Source organism: Trichosurus vulpecula, chromosome 7 (assembly GCF_011100635.1).
Source record: "Trichosurus vulpecula isolate mTriVul1 chromosome 7, mTriVul1.pri, whole genome shotgun sequence".
Taxonomy (NCBI): domain Eukaryota; kingdom Metazoa; phylum Chordata; class Mammalia; order Diprotodontia; family Phalangeridae; genus Trichosurus; species Trichosurus vulpecula.
This window is the reverse complement of record NC_050579.1, coordinates 145,968,325-145,989,303: the sequence shown is the minus strand read 5'-3', so window position 1 is coordinate 145,989,303 and position 20,979 is coordinate 145,968,325. Positions and strand designations below refer to the sequence as shown.

Sequence of the window (20,979 nt, the reverse complement as noted above, 5' to 3'; positions counted from 1 at the left end):
TTCTTAAATGAAAAGAGTAGCAAAGAAAGCAAAAGACTACTATGTTTAAGTCCCATCAGACAAATCTAGTATATTCCTAAAACGAAATAACAAAACAAAAACAAACAAAAAAATCCTGTTCATTTTAAAGTGAGCAATAGATAGACAGGCAAAATTTTCACCCAGATAGCAAAGCAGTACACAGTGGGGCATGAAAAGGTAAAGAAAACTATTCTGCTAATAATTCTACTACTAATTCTATTAAGCTAGAATTCTACTAATTATCCTGTGCTTTTCTGAACAAGCTCAGCAGTACCCCTGGCCAAGGATTGCAGCTAAGCCTAAAGCTAGTAGTGGTGGAGTCTACAAACCCACTGAAACCAACAGAAATACTGTGGTTTAGGGAGCAAGCCCAGACTAGAAGCACAGCAACCAGCCCAACATATATACTGTGACCATCAAGAAATACGACAGCAACATGATGGGAACGACAAGCTGAATACGTCCAAAACTGATCTCTTTATCTTTCCCCAAAAACCTGTCCCCTCTTCTCTAGGGTATCACCAGGCTCCCAGTCACCAGGCTTGAAACCTAGGTTTTACACTAAACTCACTTTCACTCTCCACATCCCATCTGTTACCAAATCTTGTCATTTCCATCTTCATGACAACTCTCAAGTTCACTTCCTTCTTTCCTCTGACACTCCAACTACCCTGGTACAGGCCCTCACCATCTTACACCTGAATCTTCTGGCTGATCTCCCTGCCTCAACTCTCTCCTCACTCTAGTCCATCTTCCACCCCTAGCTGTCAAACTGATATTCCTGAAACACAGGATTAACCACAACACCCTTTCATTTGAAAAAACTCCAGTAGCTCCCTAACCAGTACCTCTAGGATAAAATAAAATCCTGGGTTTAGTTTTTAAAGCATTTCCTAACCTAGTCCATTCTTACCATTCAAGTCTCCTTACACTTTACTGTCCTCCCCACGTACTACCAGATTCAATGACACTAGTTTGTTTCCTTGTTGTTCCTCAAATGAAACACTCCCATCTCCAAGTGACTCCAAGAGTTTTCACTGGCTTTCCCTCAGGCCTAAAATGTTCTCCTCCCTTATCACCACCCTTCTGGATTCTCTGGTTTCCTTCACGTCAGTCAATAAATATTTATTAAGAGCCTACTAAGTACCAGGTGCCATGCTAAATACCCTGGGGATACAATCAGGCAAAAATCAGTCCCTGCCCTAAAGGAGTTCACAATCAAATGAAGAGAGACAACAAGCAAATACATACAAACAAGTTATATACAGTATAAAAAGGAAATAACAGAAGGAAAAGCACTAGAAGAGGGGTTGGGAAAGGCTTTCTGTAAAAACAGAATTTGGGGGCAGGTAGGTGGCAGTGAATAGACCACTGTCCCTACAGTCAAGAGGACCCAAGTTCAAATGTGACCTTAGACACTTACTAGTTGTGTGATCTTGGGCAAGTCATTTAACCCCAACTGTCTCAAAAAAAATGGGATTTTAATTGGGACTTAAAGGAAGGCACGGAAGCCAGCAGGCAGAAATAAAGAGGGAGAATTTTCCACGTATGGAGGACCCAGAAAAAATGCTTGGAGCCTAGAGATGAAGAGAGTATATGGAGGAGACTAGGTTATGAAGGTCTTTGAATACCAAACCATGGATTTTGTATTAGATCCTGGAGGTGATAGGGAACCAATGGAGTTTAAGGTCAGAAGCTGGACTGTAAGGAATTAAGAGAAGAGTAAGAGGAAGTTGGGAGCACCTGTTGTTGTCAGCCTTTGGAAGGAATTTAGCCACAAAGGGCAGAAGACGTAGAGGAAGATAGTTAGCAGGGATGGAATGATCAGGTGAGAGTTATTTCAGGATGGGGAAAGCCAGGGGCATGTTTGTAGGCAGTAGGAAAGGAGCTAGTAGACAGGAATAATTTGAAAATAAGTGATAAAGTAAGGATTACAAAGGCAGGAATCTGTTGAAAGACAGGATGGAAGAGGATCATTTGAACAGGTAGAGGAGTTAGCCTTGGTAAGGAGTAAACTATCTTATCACACAGTGAAAGAGGAGAGGGTAGCAGAAGGCATCTGGGTGATAAGGAACAGGAAAGAAGGAGCTCACTGTGCATTTTTTCTGCAAAATATGAAGCGAATTTCTCAGCTGAGAAGGTGGAGAGAAGCAAGCTACACAAGGTTTGAGGAGAAATGAAAAAGTTTGTGAAAGGCACAAGAAGTCTTTCCTAGTCCTCCTTAATCTTAGTGCCTTCCTCCTATTGACTATATAATTTATTCTCCATATATTGTTTGTATATAGTTCTTTGCATTTTGTCTCCCCTATTAAACTGCTTTTCTTCACATCCCCAATGATTAGCACAGTTCCTAACACACAGCCGGTGCTTAATATATGCTAGCTGACTATGAACTAAGCATGAATGCCAGACACATTTAAGTTTGAGTGTCACTTTAAGGTTGGGTGGCCCCCCAAAAAAATAGGGCTAACTGGGTAACATTTAGATTTTCCAAAAAATGGAAAGGATTTTTTTTCCAGTAAAATCTTCTGTACAAAAGAAAGGCACATAAATCTTACACTGAGAGGTGTATTATACTAATGGAATGTGCAGTGTTAAGAAGTTTCAGAAAAGGGAAATACTTCTCAAGAAAGAGGAAGGCAAAGCAATTGATACTGAAGACACCTGAAATATTATCTAAGGCCTGTACGTGAGAGGAGGGGTATGACCCCATCTGCTTTTAAATTTGTTATTCCAAGAGCACGGAAGAATAAAATCTTGACTTTTCTCCTAAATTGGTTATACACTCCACTGGAAAGTAATATATTGGCATAAACTTTAACAAGTTAGTTTTAACTTCAGGACTTTTCACTTTTGTAGTTAACAGTATCTAGCAAACAACAAATATTTAATGTGTCCCTACTATGTATGTGTAAGGTAGTGAATGGGCTAGGCCTTATAAGGGATAAAGAGTCATATGACCCTCCAATCTCAAGGTTATTTAATCAATCATAAACAGTCAATAATATCTATGAAGCACCTACTATGTGTAGGCACTATGCTAAGCACCAAAAACTGTAAGTTCTAATAACTACCCAAAATAAACATATATTTGATGGTTTGTAAGCATTTTTAATTATATGATTCTATACTTGGGATAAGACCAATGACTATAAAACAACAGGCATGCATGGGGTAAAGGGATGTAATGTCAGTTGAGAGGAACAACAGAACCAGTTTGACCAAAGTGAATAATACCTGAAAGGAAATAATGCATAACATGGCTGGAAAGGTAGGTTAGAGTTAGGATTTAAGTGCTTTTTTTGGATTTAAATTAAATTTCAAGATATCACTAGATGATTTTCAGAACTGTTCTTCCTAAATTCACATGAGAATCCAAAAGAATTTGTAATTCACTAATACAGCCACAAAATATCTAAGAATGGAATCCTAAACACTAATTCTCAATCTTTTTATTTTCTTGTGAACAGACTGGTTAATTAAGGAGAGGTTTTAAAGTGGAATGATTGAGTCTAAGTGTTAGTTAAGAATAATGTTCAAGTAGCTTCTCATAGATCAAGGAATGGCTAAACAAATTGTGATATATGAATAGAATATAATTTTTAAAATTTTTAATGATATTCTTTGTATCATCTATATTTCCCAATCTATATCCCCCAGAGCCTTTCCTTATAACAAATAAAAAAGAGGAGAAAAACACAGTTCAGTAAAACTAATGTCAGAAAAAAATCTTACCATCATAGACACTTATAGTCCCCTACCTCTGTAAAGGAAGAAGAGAGATGGAAGGGGAGAGGGAGAAGGTATAGATGCTTTTTCATATCTTTTCTTTGTGGCCAGACTGTTGTTGTTGTTGTTTGTCCTTCCTTCTGAAAGAGGACCATGACTTGCAAGTGAAGCGGATTTAAGTGAGTGTGTTGGTAATCAAAATGGGCTCCCTAGCACTCAGTTCAACAAGTGCCCTTGAAGAGTTTGGCCTTTGTTTCCTTTGATTAATTCAGTGTCTTTGATTGAGTCTTACTAGGTGCCAAGCCCCAGGCCCAAACCCCTATTAGGTGTAAAACCTTAGTGGGTGTGGATTGGCAACTAAGGTGGGGCCCAAAGTGGGGCTAACTCCAGGGAGGGCCTAGTTTACATGTCTGGGAGAGCAGAGGCTTTTAGACCACGTGGGTTTAAGTCCTCCTCTCTGTGCGGATTCTAGGTCACGTGGGTGAGTCGCATGTGTGACTCACCCCTGACAATGAAAAAGATATAAAAACCAGGGGTTGGCTGTCTCTTCCTTGGAGCTCTTTGCCTCAGCGCTGCATGACTCTGGGCCAGCCCTTGTTCTGAGTTCCCAGGCTGAACCTAGATGTTGGTAACTATGAATTGTATTGGGTCTGTCTGTTGATGTTTGTAATTTGTTTGTATTTTATTCTGAAGTTCAGGGTGCTGGATTTTTCCCCTGAACTAAGTGAATGATATTTGTGTGCTAAATTAGAGTAAGCTTGTCAACCCCTTTAACCTTGCTTTCCTTATTAAGGCAGATCAAAAGAACCTGTGCTGTTGGCAGCTTCTGGGTGCTGGTTGTGGGTGGATCTTACACCCCCACAGAAGCTGCTAGCTGGATTGTTTAAACAGTGAGATGGGGCTGTGCAAATTCACCAGCCTCACTGTCTCCTCCAGAGCTATCTGGGTCCAGGGTCAAGATACAGATCAGAACCACTAGATATGGTCAATTATATCAGTCAGGTTTTTTATGGAGTTTTCATTGTCATCACTGTGCATATTGTTTTACTGATTCTGCTGACTTAACTCTCTATCAGATCATATAAGTCTTCTAATGTTCTCTGTATTCATCACATACATCATTTCTAACAGGATGATAATACTGAGGGGAATAGAACATTACTGCACCATAATTAACAATTTATATTTATATTTTGACAGAAAGCATGATTGATATAGATTTAAATTGACAAAATAAAAAAAAATTTCAATGAATACAGAGTAAGTAGAAGGTATTTTTTAAAACACAAATCTGAAAGCTGTATTACTAAAATAACCAAGCTATATCCTGAAGACAACAGGACAAAAATGGATCTCCCTCCACACTTTGCAAAGACTAGGGACTGTGGGTATGGGAACACTGCATATTTAACCTCAACTGATATGTTGGTTAATACTACTGATTTTTTTTTCTTTTTTCTTTCTTATCTTTGTTACAAGAGATGTAGAGGAGGGGGAAAGGATATGCAGAAATGAAGGTCATGCTAAAAACAAAATAAAAATTTTTACATGTTCAGGCTTAGTTTTTAGATATGTGAAAAAAGGTATGTAAGTTCAAATGCATTCATAAAACATTTCTTCTTAAAATCATTCTCCATTCCTCAAATTAAGGTGACCCCTCTAAAACAAATTTTAATATCACAAGTTTTTAAAGCTGTATCTTGCCAAGTATAAAGCATGAAAATCATTTAACTGTAATCAGAATAACAATAATTAAGAAATGATGATTTTAAGTATTCTATATATTCTTATTTTTTAATCTTAATATGTCTCACATATTTCTCACTTTCACTATACAGGTGGATTCTTAATTTGATGTCCATGAACTTTTAAATAAGTAGTTTTATAATTGTATTTCAATAAAATTGGTTTCCTTTGTAATCCTATGCATTTAAAAGTGTCCATAGGCTTCACCAGACTGCCAAAGGACTCCACAACAAAAAAAGTTAAGAACCTCTAGTCTTGAGTCAGTTCAAGTTCACAGTTAGGAAAATTACCACACTGTATGATTTTCCTGTAACCTTTATATTCACAATATACTAATAAAGGAGACATGGACTCACCATTTATTGCCTTGTTTCACCAGATTCACATACCTTCCATTGTTCAAGCCAAGAAGGAGCTGAATTCCAATTACTAATGGACAAAAATTAGTTCCAGAATAGTAAGGACTTTGACGCCCACCACCCCCACCCCCCAACCCCCACCATGAAAGAACACATACAATTATCCCCACTTAGGCTAAATCGAGTTATACTTTATTGTTACCATAGCATTTTGGGCCCCTCTAATTTAGAACCATGGCAGAGAAGCTCATTCTGTGACGTAACCACACTAGTTCTCACTCTGGTAATTATGAGATCACTACACTGCTTACATTCATACATCAGCTAGACAGACTTGAAAAACTGGGTGCTACTAAGTAAATCATTGGAACACATGTTATCCTATCTTGAAAAAGTTGTAGTATTGGAGGAAACTGGTCATTTGAGAGATTAACTAACCAAAGTTAGTTACATAATTAAAGTGATAGATTTACAAAATCTACTCAGAAAGTACCCGCATAGCAGGGAAAGGGGCACTGAAATGAGAGGAGACAGGTCTGAATTCTGACTATGACATTTACACAACCTTTGTGATCTTGGACAAATTAATTACCCACTCGAGGCTTCAGTTTTCTCATCTGTAGAATAAATGGGTTGAAATAGATGACTCCTAAGGTCCCTTCCAACTCTAAATTTATGATCATATCCATCTCTCATTTAAGTGTACTTTAATACAATAAAACTATCATTTATTTTAACTACTTAAAATCTGTTGTATGTACACAAATCAAATCAATAAAAAGATTATCTTTGCAGAAGGAATACAGAAAACAATATTCACTGTTTCTCAGCCTAGTACACAGTGTTACTCTGCAAAACTGCTGAGAAGCTAATGGCGAGGTCAAAAACACCAAAATAAAATCTTTTAGAGACAGTTAGAAGTTCAGAATTTTCCAGATCATTCTGGACAATATTCACATTTGTTTTTCATTTCTATTTCCTTTAACTGAAACTAGCTTCCTTTGATTTCAGAATACTGGCTCTATCTTTTGTTCTCCCTTAACTCAGTAGAGACTAAACTTTCAAGGTAATTCAAATTTAGAATAAACTGATTCCTTTTTTGAAAGGTTACATGTTTGCTTTCCTAACTTTAAAAAGTTGAAGTAAAATATAGTAATTACCAAGTCCTCCTGGTAATAAAAAGAATGATTTTAAACTCTTGTACTGAATCTATGGATCTATGGCCCTCTGGTTTCATTAGTATAGGTAAGTAGACAGTAGGGAAAGTCCCTTTACCAGTGCAGGTCTGCTCCTTCTCTGAAACAATCTTGCTGAGTTGCCTGACACACTAGAAAACTAACTGACCTGACCAGGGCCTCACAGCCAACATATGTCAAGGGTCAGATTCTTCCCAAAGGCATCATGGCTACAAAGCTGACATCCACCAAGCAATGCACCGCATTTCTTTTAAATAATGGAATATTTTGTTTTGTTTTGGTTTTGGGTTTTTTGGTAGGGCAATTGGGGTTAAGTGACTTGCCCAAAGTCACACAACTAGTACATGTTAAATAATGGAATATTAAACAACAGAACTACTGCATATACAGATAATGACTCCCTTAAAAGTAAGCACAGAGATGAAGGCTATACAAATTACTGACTTCAACAAAGACACAATCTATTGAAAATGCCAGGTATTCAGCCCTATGCAGCCTCCTCCAGCTTCCAAAATATTAGTGACATAAGGGCAGAAAGGGAGCAGAGAGTGCTAAGAATTCCATAGTTCTTAGACTGTATACCAAAAGCCAATCCTAACATGCACTTTTTATACAATGACCAACAAGCCAAAATATCACCAGAAGAACTGAATCATATTCACTGACATCCTTACTCAAAGTAAAACCAGAAGATAAAGAAGTTGCAATTAAGGAGAATATTTCATAGGTTCTTCCACGAGAAGAGAATAAAGGAGTTTCATAATTATCCAAAAGTACAAAAAAAAAGCCTCAAGTTTATATATATCATGAATATTATCAAATTTTTAAAGCACAACACATATTTAAAAAGGTTTTGTCTTAACATAAAACTGGCTACAGATGTAGCAGTCATTCAGAATCAGTGGTCTCTACACAGATCAAAGGTCAAAGTAAATACCAAATTAGAAGAAAGCTTAAAGATACCGCAGGGAAATACTATAGCTTTAAACAGACCTGTTTAAACAAAACTATCAAGACAAAAGGACAAAAGTATAGCCACTGACTATCTCTTTTTCTTTGGGATGTTTAACACAATAAGGAGACTGGAAAAGCTATCTTAGCTAGCAAAATACATCATCTTCTTGACAACCAGAGGAACATGGTGGCCAAGGAAAACACTAATTTAAAGTACAACCTATTTAATAAAACACTATACAAAGAACAACATAAGACTACTGGTAGTATTATTCCACAAAACATTCAAAAGTGGTTGGGATGGAAATGAGCCTTCTAAGAACTTGTAACGAAATATAATGAAGCCAGATCATAGGCTCTCCTGGAGATTATTTGTACACGAAACTGGAAGGAGAACAACAAATAGAGATTTGCCAGTATTTCGATTCCATTCTATTCTCATCAAATTCTGATCATGGAACCACTTCATTAGGTCATTATTGTCATGTGAATAAACAGCAAAAGCAGTTAATAAAAAGGAAGCACTGCTGGACCCAATTCAGCACACACAGAATAAAACATTTACATGAAATAAGCTATACACTAGAAACACTAAAACAAAAGTCAGACAAGGCACTTGCCCTCAAGGAGCTTACACTCTATTCCTGTTACAGGTTACATAATTTTAAGGTATTCAGGGATTGATTTCCAATAGCACAAAGAGAAAAATTCCAAAAGAAAAGAAAAAATAATGAGCACCACTTTTACCAAAAAATAAAACAGAACATTAACCACCACCTACACAAATGGCTACTTTCTCATTTCTATAAAATTGTTTTGAGAAAGGTACATGCAATCATCTAGCAAGTCCTTAATGAAAATACATGAATGAAAGGACAGGTTCTCCAAGATACTATACAACTAAGAGGAGACTATAAATGACACCTCACTGTCTACTAATTTTGTAAAAGAATTTGACAATTTAACAAAATGCAGCCTTAGAAGTTCTCAGACAAGATGCCTTCCTTCCCACACATCACTCGGTCATTGTCAGTCAATAAATGTTTGTTGAATAACTACTATGTGCCAAGCATTGTGCTAAACCTTGGGGATACAAAGAGGCAAAAAACAGTCCCTGCCCTTAAGGAACTCACAATCTAATAAACACACAGGCAGTAAGCAAACAAATTCATACAAACAAGCTATATACCAGATAAATAGGAAATAAGTAACAGAGAGAAGGTACTAGAATTAAGAGAGGTTAGGAAAGGCTTCCCGTAGAAGAAAGGATTTTAGTTGGGACTTAAAGGAAGTCAGTAGGCAGATATGAGGAAGAAGAGTATTCCAGGTATGAAGGATAGACACCCTGTGTGACACCTATAGTTAGAAGGTATGATCTGGATGAGGATCTAGCAAAGGAGACAAAAAATTCACATGATGTGAAATTACAGAAAATAATAACAAATGCAACTACAGAGGTAACTTTGTTTAATGATCCAATAAGTATCGGCACCAATTGAGGTATAAAACAAAGAGAGAAAGAAAAAATAAATATTCATGTAGGGTGTTCCTCAATATTTTGAAAGATGGCCTAAGCTGAATCCAAACAAAAGGTGAGGCTGATAAACAATGAGATTATCCAAATGCTCCTACTCATAGATGATACTGATGAATCACAGCAAGCCACTGCATACTACAAAACCTCAGTGAAATCCACAGGACTGTATAAGCCAGGCCTTAACTATCCACGAGGGAAAAATCAAGTGGATTAAAAGTACTTATTTCCCAGACTCTGGCATGCACCTAAACATGCAGCTGATCAAATCAGTCCATTACTATGGATAACTTAAGGAAGGTAATTCAAGGTGAGCTAGAGCAATAACCAATTAGGCTATAGGCTAAGGTTACTAACATGGAGTGAATCAAAAAAAATGAACTACGCTTACAATGACAACAAAATGATCACTGCCACAAAAGATTCTTTCTTTAACAATATGTTCCTGGAGATCTACGATAGCCAGGAGTCAGAGGCCCTGACAACCTCAGAACAATCAAAATTACAAGTGAACTAAAGGACAAATGGAAAGACGCACGGTGGGCCTAACTATGTGCAGGAAAGACAGCTAGCTTTAGGACTTTGGACAAGACTGCAAGTTGCAGAGAAAGTGCCAAATTGCAATGAGGGATGGAAATTTCTTACTTGAGTTTACTAATGTGATGAAATCACAGGTGCAGTCCCTGTCCCTATCCCTACATGCACAAGGCAATACATGCTGCAGAATGTTACCAACAGTATCTCGTGAATGAAAAAAGACTTCATCAATAATACGTATAACTAGAAAATAGAGAGTAAATCAGGCCCACAGAAAGAATAAAGACAAGATATAGGCAGCCTAAATAATATATATGTACAAGACAATTTTTATCACAAGGTGTATTGGTAATTAAAGTGGGACTTTTTTACTCTTTTCTCTTTTAGAAATGCTAATCAAATGCCTTTTGCTAACTAGGTGCAAAGCGCCAGGCTCACACCTTCTGGCTGAACAGGGTATAAAAACCCAAAGGTTAGCATTTTGTCTGGGGCTCTCACTCATGGAGGAGTGCTGATGTGGAGACTCTGGGCAGCCATTGTTAAGAGGCCAAGCTTTGAAGAAACCCAGATGTTTTGTCTGGGGCTCCCACTCACTGGAAGAGTTGCATGTGACTCTGGGCAAGTCGTTGTAACTGCCTCCCAGCTTTGCTAACCCAGATGTTGGTTTGTATTTAGTTTGTTTAAAATGTATGTTTGTAATTTGTCGGTATTTGCTCTGAAGTTCAGGTTGCTGGCTTTTCCTCCTGAACTAAGTGAATGATATTCGTATGTTGAATTAAAGTGAGATTGTTAACCCCTCAAAGTTCCTTTCCTTAGTAAAGCAGATCAAAAGAACCTGTGCTGGCAGCTCTTGCTGCTTGTCTTGTTGGGTCTTACACCCCACAACAGCTGCTAGCTGAATTGTCCTTACACAAGGGTAGACCTCCGGCGCATCAGGTGGATCATCTACGGAAGATTTGTAAATAGAAACAAATGAGCTAGGATGTGGGCAAAAAAAAGAACTATATATGGCATCGAAACAAGTTCCAATTTCAACTACAGTACTGGCTGGCTACCTATGACACCTTGGGCAAGTCCTTTACCTTCCTGGGGAGGGGTATCAGTTTCCTCATCCATAAATAAGGGGCTCAGATAAGATTAGCAGTTTTCGAAGGTTGGTCCGCAAATTCCTGGGGCTCCCTGAGCCTCCTTCAGGAATCTCAAAACTATTGAGACTCATGAGATCAAAACTATTTTATAATAATACTAAGACAGTAACCACCCACCTATTTAAATAGTCTTCCCTTTTCCAACTACATACACACACACACACACACACACACACACACACACACACCTGTATAAGGCTGGATTTTCTTCATATACTTTAACCAAAACAATGTATCTCAATATATTGACAGCAGAAGACAAGAAAAAGACTTCAATTGTCTTCTATTAAACTAAATAAGGTCAACTGCAAAAATATGTAAAACAATGCCATTCCTCATTTTTTTGTTTTGGAAAAGTTATTTTTCATAAAAAATGCAACTTATGTTAACATGATATGTGTTTTATTGTTTTTAAGTGAATCAATAAATATTTAAATGTATCAGTTTTAATTTCTAATACAATATTGATAGATACAACTCACATAAACAAAAGCTCTTTGAGCTTCTCAATTTTCAAGAATATAAAGGTGTGCAGAGGTAGAAGGTTCATAAGAGCTGTTCACTGCATACAGTTTCTGACTTTTCACTGTAGTGATCAGTTATAGTGATTTTTTTTCCTCTTTCTTTTTCTTTTTTTTTTTGGTCCATTTGTTACATGGGATGGCTGTCTGGAAGGGGAGGGAGATACTAGAGGAAACTATGGTGATGTAAAAAAACAAAACACATAAACAAAAGTTTATGTTTAAAATAGTTTGAAAAAGTGTCCTGAGACCCAAAAGTTTGGGAACTGCCAGGACTAGATGATCTCTAAGTTCTGAATCTCCTAATTCTATGATAAGAATTGCATGGGATGAGAAATAGAAAGATTGAGATACCTATAGAACGAGTGATAATTGAAAATAAATTTAAATATTTATGACACAACAGCAACCTAAACACCAATATGCCACTAAAATGCTACAATTCTAAATGAATCAAGGCCTTAATTTGGGGGGGGGGGGTTGGGTGTGGAGTGTGTGTGTGGATAAGAGAGAAAGAAACCAGTAAAGCACGTTAACTGTCAATAGCAATCTTACAAAATGAGTGTGGATAACCTAACAACATACCACTAACACTTTAAAATGGTACCTGAAGCAATTTCAGGCAGCAGTCTAGAATTTCCCACCAAAGTAGCCTTATGGTTTTCATTTTCATCTTCCCCAAACCCTTTTCTCTTATTCTTTCTTACTTTCATAGTTACTACTTAGCCTGGCTGGTAGCAATCAAAACTAAAGACACTACTAACTGATATGCTGCAATGAAATCCTATTTGGAGGGCAGTTTTAAAGTTTGTTTTTAAAACATTTTTTTAAAAACAGACATTTACTCCAAATTGTCAGTAGTAAAAATTTCCTAGATGGACCAAGACCAACAGCATATCTTGACCTTCACCAGTTGTTCCTATTTTTAAAGCCATGTTTTATTCTTAAAACAAAAAAATGTTATAAAGGAAGACAAGACTGAATAAAAAGTGAAAAAACATACAATCACATTATTACTTACAGCTATTTTATACATTATCTTATACTGCAGTCTAGATTTTACAATAACTGGGATATGTTTTCCTGACAAAATTAAGCAACAGTCTAATTTGCTGGCCCATCGATTCAAACCCTATTTGGACAACCCATTACACAGAGTTGTCCTGAGGAAAGTGTTTTAAGTCCCAAAAGTCATAATGCAGTTTTGGGACAGCCTATATAAATGAGTTAACTGCTATTCATTCATTATGGTCTATATGTGCCATGGCAAGGGCTGGTATAAACTGAAGGCATTTTAAAATGTCATCACTAAAATTAGTCACTTGCTTTCTTCTCTCACATCTCAAAAAATACATTACCCTCCTATCCCCTTACCCCAGCAATTCTCTGGTAGAGAACAATATTTAAATGGACACAATACCTCTATGAAACTACGCACATGCAACAAACAAAAAAACCTCTTTTTCCCCCCAAGTGATTAGGTTTATAAAAAGCATACCAGATGGCATGAGACTGTGCAAGTAAATTTGTGATTAATGACTACCATCACTATTTACAGATTACGTCTTCTTTAATACTATAGTACACATACATTTCAAAAGACTGTAACTGTTGGAAAAAACTGCAGGAATCTCAACTACAATCTATGCTAGAGCAAAAGATCAACTTCTGTGAAATAATTATTTCATCCATATAGTTTGTCTGTTAAAACCAACAAATCTAAGGCTTCTGGATGTTTCACACAATTATTTGAAAATCAATGTCCAAAACACTAAAAGCATGTATTGTTTTCAAAACTCTTCTATTAGCATTAATAGTCACATGTTTGTCAAAAAACCACACCCCAAATTCCTCATCTAACTTTTAATTACTTTATTTGAAGTTCTGATTTACATACTAGATTTAGTCCTGGCATTTAACGAAGTGAGGCCAAGTATTTCAGGTTTGGTTTTGTAAATACAAGATTGAAATTTTACTGCAAACGCTTACCTGCTAGACAACAAACCCAACCTATACAGAAACTCAGGACCAAAGTCACCTCTTGACTGCTGGCCCAAATTTAGATGGCAACAAGAGACTTTTTGGGTGGCTAACTCCAACCTGGATCCTACTAAAATTCAACGTCACAAATGACACAAGTGGAAAGGAAATGTTAAACCTGTCCCTATGCAGTCACCTAAAACAGCTCCTGCGGCAAGCAAGGGAGCATGCAAGGTACAAATGACTTGGCCCCCTTATCAGCCATCCCGGGGAGATGCAAAGACGGAGCCCAACATCTTGGTCCAACGTCGGCGGCTTTTCAGGCCCCAGCGCCCCCTTTGCCAACCCCCTAGGCGTGAGAAGGGAAAGTACGGTTCTCAGACTGACTTCCACGTCCCTTCAGACGCTGGCACGCAGGGCCGCCTCGCCCGCCCCAGAAACAAGCCCTCTAAATAGCGGTTTTTTCTCGCTGCCTGTTCCTGACAGAAGGAGGCTCTAATTACCGCCGGCCACCAGGGGAGAAGCGGGGAGGACCCGCCTCCGAATGCAAAGGGGAGACATTACTTCCTCTTGCTGGGGGCTGCTGGAGAAGCCTGAGGGTTCTTTCTACCGTTCCCCCCAGCCCCCCCCCCAAGTGAAACACACCCACAAAGAGACACTCCATTAACTGCATTTCCCGCCCCCTCCGCACTGCAGCAGCCCCAGAGCTGAGCCCTTCCTCCGCTTCCAGCGGGGGGCTGGGGGCACCCCAACTCCTCCTCTCCGTTCTGCAATTCCTTCTTGGGGGAGGATCGCTTTTAAATCTACTCCAGAACCCAGAATAGGGCGAAGAGAGGGCAACAAAGGCAGCGCCCGAAGCAGGAGGCCCGGCCAAGCTTGGAATTGGGGGATTGCCGCGGGGGGGGGGGGTCGTCTGGAGATTTGCGGGGAGCAGGCGGCGCTGAGGCGGGGGCGCTGGCCCCGGGGGCCGGGGGAGAGCAGAGCACATTCAGGGGCCCCGCCAGATGTCACTCGTGCAGCCTCAAGCCGACAGGAGAACGAGGAGGAGGAGGAAGGGGGGGTGGAGAGGACTGGGGACAAGCGTGAGAAGGAGCGGGCGGGGGCCGGGCAGGGCAGCCTCGCGGGGCGCCCCGGGCCCGGGCCTGGCCGTTCCCGGCCGTTCGCTTCTTACCGGTGAGGTAGCTGCGGATTCCGCCGGGGCCGCCGGGCTCCAGGGACAGGAATCGCCCCCACATGGCCGGCTGGCCAGGGACCGCGGGCCCTCAGCCCCTCGCTGGCCCTTCCGCGGCTGCTCTGGGAGGCGGCGGAAACTTGTGCGGAAAAGGAGTAGGAGCAGAAGCCGGAGCCGCGGCGGCGGCAGGGGAGGCTAAGGCGGGACTGCTCGGCGGCTCGGCTGCTCAGCGTCGGGCGGGGAGCGGCAGCTGCGGAGCCGCAGCCCGGGTCGGGGTCGGGTTCAGGGGCGGGGCGCCGGCTGCCATGACCCGTTCCAGGCGACTGGGGATCCGGGGGCCCGGCTTCCTGCGGGCGGGCTCCGCAGCTCGGTCTCAAGTTGGCTGCTACTGCGGCGGCGGCGGCAGTGGCGGCGGCGGCGGCGGCGGCCGCTTCTCTCCGCCTCCGCCTCCTTCTCCTCCGTTCTCCGCCCCTCGGAGGCCGGCGGGGGTGGGGCGCGGGGAGGCGGAGCCGGCGGCCCTTACATAATCCGCCGGGCGCTGGGCGGACCGCGAGGAGGCGGACTGAGGGGCTGGCCCGAGCCGGCAAGGTTGGATCGCGACTAGGACTGCCCGGACACCCGAGGACCCGCGGTCTCCACCTAGGGACGGCGCCGCCGGCGGGGGCGTTTCTGGCTCGAGCATCGCCCTCGCTCCTCCCGGTCAGCCCTGCCTTCCCTCGGGGGGCTGCACCCTTCCTGCTCTCTTCCCTCCGCGGGCAGTCTGAACCACGTGACCGTTGGGAAGCCCTCTCCCACCCCACCCCGCCCTTCCATGTCCTGTGAGCATCTAGGGTCCCTATACCGTCCCCCGCACCCCAAAGGTGGGCAGGCTCCGGACCTGCCAACTAACTCCTGACTGAAGTTGTTGGAGACCTGTTTCCTGCTCTGATTCGTTATATCGTGTGACATTGGACTGGAGAGAGAAGAACCTGGGTTCGAATCCCAAGCCTAACGTTTACCAGCTTTATTACCTCTCCCCTCGGGCAAATGACCGAACCTCGATTTCCTCATCTGTAAAGGGGAGCGGGGAGGGGGGGCCCCGGTAATGACGATAATCACCTAACCTAACTGGACTAATGTAAGAATAAACCAGTAATCTGGCAGATTGTGACCTCCTTGAGGGCAGGGATTGGTTTGCCTGTCTTAGTATCCATCTCACAAGGCTTGGAACTGAGTAGGAGCTTCATAAACCCTCATCGTTACCTCGTCTGTAAAATGCACTGAAGAAGAAAATGGCAAAACAGTCCAGTATCTTTGCCAAGAAAACCCCGAATGGGGTTTCTGAAATGACTGAACAACAAGAAGGGCGGCTAGATCTATGACTTCATGTGTGTAGGACACTCTGGGAGTGGAAAGCCCCTCAACTAGTTCCCACCATTCCTTAACTTCTTACTGCTTCAGGCAACTCTGACTACCTAGGACTCCAATATATGTAGCTGAAGGGAGTTTCCCTCACTGAAGAAATCACATCTGAAGCTAGACCTCAAATGAGTGATAAGAAAATGTACTTCACTGAAGAGGTGAAAGACTGGAAGTAGAATATTGTATTCCTGGTCAGTCGATGTGTTGGTTAGGGGCTATATTCTGAAATTAAGGTTATCCAAAACAAAAGATAATTCAAAACAAAAAGATAAATACTTTTCCCCCCAGAATAATCAAGGGAATTAATGAAAAGAAATGCTAGGGAAGGTGGCCTAGCCAGGCCAGATCTTAAATTGTATTATAAAGCAGCAATCATCAAAACTACTTGGTACTGGCTAAGAAATAGAGTGGTGGATCAGTGGAATAGGTTAGGTACACAAGACACAGTAGTCAATTGACTTGAATTTTTACAACCAGTGTCTCTGATAAAGGCTTCATTTCTAAAATAGAGAACTGAGTCAAATGTATAAGAATACAAGTCATTCCCCAATTGATAAATGGTCAAAGGATACGAACAGGCAGTTTTCAGAGTAGTAATCTACTGTTTAATAAACCCAAAGCCCCAGCTTCTGGGATAAGAACTCGCTATTTGATAAAAACTGCTGGGAAAACTGGAAAATAGTATGGCAGAAACTGGACACAGACCAACATCTAACAGTATACCAAAATAAAGTCCAAATGGGTACACGATGTAGATGTAAAGACTGATATGACAAGCAAATTAGGAAAGGAAGGAACAGTTTACCTGTCAGATTTATGGTGAATGGAGGAATTTATGACCAAACAAGAGAACATTATGAACTGCAAAATGGATAATTTTGATTACATTAAATTGAAAAGTTTTTGTACAAACAAAGCTAATGCAACCAAGATTAGGAGGAAAGCAGAAAACTGGGAAAGAATTTTTACAACCAGTGTCTCTGATAAAGGCCTCATTTCTAAAATATATGGAGAACTGAGTCAAATTTATAAGAACACAAGTCATTCTCCAATTGATAAATGGTCAAAGGATATGAACAGGCAGTTTTCAGAGGAAGAAATTATGAAAAAATGCTCCAAATCACTATTGATTAGAGAAATGCAAATCAAAACAACTCTGAGGTACCACATCACACCTATCAGATTGGCTAACATGACAAAACAGGAAAATGATAAACACTGAAGAGGATGTGGAGGAATTGGAACACTTAATTCATTGTTGGTGGAGTTGTGAACTGATCTAACCATTCTGGATAGCAATTTGGAACTATGCCCAAAGGGCTATAAAAATGTGCATACCCTTTGACCCAGCAATACCACTTCTAGGACTGTGTCCCAGAGATCATAAAAATGAGAAAAGGACCCACATGTACAAAAATAACAGCTCTTTTTGTGGTAGCCAAAAACTGGAAATTGAGGGGATGCCCATCAATTGGGGAATGGCTAAACAAATTGTGGTGTATGAATGTAATGGAATACTAATGTGCTATAAGAAATGATGAGCAGGAGGACTTCAGAAAAACCTGGAAAGACTTCTTTGAACTAATGCTGAGGGAAGTGAGCAGAACGAGGAAAACACTGTACACAGTAACAGCCACATCGTACAATGGCTAACTTTCATAGACTTAGCTCTTCTCAGCAATGCAAGGACTTAAAACAACTCCAAAAGACTCATGGTGCAAAATGCCATCTACATCCAGAGAAAGAAACATGGAGTCTGAATGCAGATTAAAGCATAATATTTGCTCTTTTTTTGTTTTGTTTTTTCTTTCTCATGGCTCTTCCCATTCATTCTAATTCTTCTATACAACATGATTAAAGTGAAAATATGTTTAATAAGAATGTATGTGTACAGCCTATATCAGATTGCACACCATCTTGGGGAGGGGAAAGAGGAGGGAGGCAGAGAAAATTTAAAACTTATGGAAGTGAATGTTGAAAACTAAAACTAAATATAAGAAAAAAGAAAAAAGCTTTTTTTTTTTTTCAAATCAAGTCTGAACAAAAATTGTTAACTGGGGAAGCAGACCAAATGAAAAGCAGTCTAGACCTTCTTGGAAGTTACATGGCAGGGGCTAGGGGAGGTCTGTTTACAACATTTACACAGATGAAGAAATAAAAGATAAATGCTAAATTGTTAATTTAAGGGGAAAAAGAACATTGGTAATAAATCCAATCAAAGTTCAGAGGTGGGCAGTAGTGGTTAGAAACCTTTCTGATGAAATCTTTGCGATAAACAGCAAAAAGTAGGCAGAAGAGGGCCAAACTGCATAGAAAGTGAGCTAAATCATCCCCAGTTTCCCTCCCATCCCCTAGAAAACTGAGTTTTCTGTTCTGCCTGGGAAATTTCAATTTCCTCCCATTCCCCTGCATATAGCAATTACAGAAGCACAAATAGTCCCAAAGGAAAAAGCAAGGGTCCAGGAGGAAGAATAGAAGGTGTCAGGAATAGCTATGCCTCCTTTTATTAAATATAATGTATAATAGGACAATTATTCCTTAGATAGTTTCCATGGCAGCTGTATGTCAATGTACATCTATTAGGACCATTATTAATAGAAATTTTAATTGCTCTAACAATATTTAAATGCTTTTAAAAAAGAATTGTATTGAGACTACATCTTTCAATTCACATTAGCCTTAGGAACCTCATTATTAGAGCTCCTGACACAAAACCAGGTTTGCATCCTACCTCTGCAACATACTGGATTGAGTCCTTCCTCTAACACTTAACTAGCAGGGCAAGTCATTTTAACTACTATAAACCTCCATTTTCTCATTTTATGGATGACAATACAGATAATATATAGTCTATCCATCTAGTGGATTTACAATCAGAAAAATCAAGCTAGACAGAGAGACAAGGTCAAGAGTGAGAAAGAGCATACCTTTGCACACTCACTTCCAGCAAAGCCATTTTTTATGGCATAGATAACAACGAAGGAGTCAGTAAATAAAATTCAAGTCCCTTCTCAAAGCATTCAAAGACCTCCATATGCTGGAACTACTCAATTCAAATGACACTCCTCCATGGAGTCATCTTTCCTGATTCTCCTATTGGCAATAACTTTTCCTCTTGGACTTCACACAGCCCTTTGTTTTGCAACTTTCTAATGAACTTATTTAATAGTGTATATTATAGCTATCTGTGTTTGTCTTATCCATCTATCCGTCTGTAGATTCTGAGAGTTCAGGGACTATCCCTTACCTAAACTTTGTATATCTGACAGTACCTAACACAGTGGTCTGCACGCGATAGATGCCAAATTTTTGTTGAATGTTTTGAATGAAAGTTGAAGCTCAAAGGGAAAAATCTTTGGAGGCCAAATGTAAACAGTGGTCAATGGGTCTGGGGTGGGAAAGATGACTAAATTTGCAGGTCTGAAGTCTAGGAGGAGGAGTAGTTGGGGGGAAGGGTGAGCCACAAAAGAGATACCTGCCACAGGCCTGGACTCTCTCACCCAAAGCTGTAGTTGCAGATTCTACAGAAGTATGAGGAATAGAAGTAGGGGATAAATTCAGCTTGCACACGCTTGGAAGGAAAAAGACCATTCTTATTTGGGGCCACTTCTAGCCCAAGGGGGATCAGGATGTTCTAGCTAGGAACTTTGGTGAAGGATAGCTTGCTTACAAAGTTTGGGGTAATCTGGGGAGGTTTCTTTTGTGTGTATTTCTAAGCCCTTGGTGATTATTATCATTGATTCCTGTAAATACAAACTGATATGTGATTATAGATTCATAGCTTAATAACGTAGCTCTGATTTTTCTTGGACTTCATAGGAGTATTTATTTTTCTTTATCACCACCACAGTAATAAAACAAAACTCAGCAAAATTGCTCTGACAATTAAAGTGGCTCACATGCAATGTAAGAAGCCTGTGGTGAATTAACATTTTCACATATGACTTGAATCAAATATGCCTGTTTTCACAGATAACGGATAGTGGGGGGAGGGGGAAAAGGGGCGAGACAAGTCTCATTGTTTTGGCTTCTTAATTTAAAAAGAAAAGATAAATGTTAAGGAGGTCAACATTTTTTATTCTCTTATATACATCTGCATCTTGAAGGACATTTAATTGCTATTTTACATATTAAGATTTCCATCCTCCACAGTTGTTAGAGGATGGATGGATATTTCTTGGAGCAACTTTTGATTTTCTAATAAGAAGAGATTCAGAATGGTACAAAGGAAAGAAAACTGGATTTGGAGTAAGAAGATCTGAATTCAGAGCCTGCTTATCCTACATACTGAGTGGCCTAGAAGCAAGTCATTTAATATCTCTTGGCCTCAGTTTCCGTATCTGTAAAATAAAGGGATTGGGGCTACTGATCTAAATATGTGTGATTCTATGAGTGTGTGACCTTTATCTTTTTAGTATTCTTTAAATCACGTAGCACAGTGCTATGGATGTAGAGAATGCTAAATAAATATTTACTAAATGAACAAATGCTATGATATTATTTAAATCAATACTTCATCATATTTATATATTTATATAACTACACATATTCATCAAGTACATATACATACGTATATACATACACATACATGTATTTATATATTTATTTATAGCAACGAATTGGTACAGTGGATAGAATGCCAAGTGTGAAGTCATGAAGACATCTTCCTGAGTTCAAATCTG

The 20,979-nt window shown here is 39.9% G+C and overlaps 1 protein-coding gene across 1 annotated transcript in view; it reads right to left on the bottom strand.

The window, feature by feature from the left end:
- CEP85L (centrosomal protein 85 like) overlaps positions 1 to 15,391 on the bottom strand; it is a 187,010-nt gene extending 171,619 nt beyond the window's left edge. The window contains exon 1 of the mRNA XM_036768051.1: positions 14,897 to 15,391. Within this exon, the coding sequence (XP_036623946.1) occupies positions 14,897 to 14,960 (64 nt within the window). The 5' untranslated portion in view covers positions 14,961 to 15,391. The remainder of the gene's footprint in view (positions 1 to 14,896) is intronic.
- Positions 15,392 to 20,979: the final 5,588 nt, after the last annotated feature.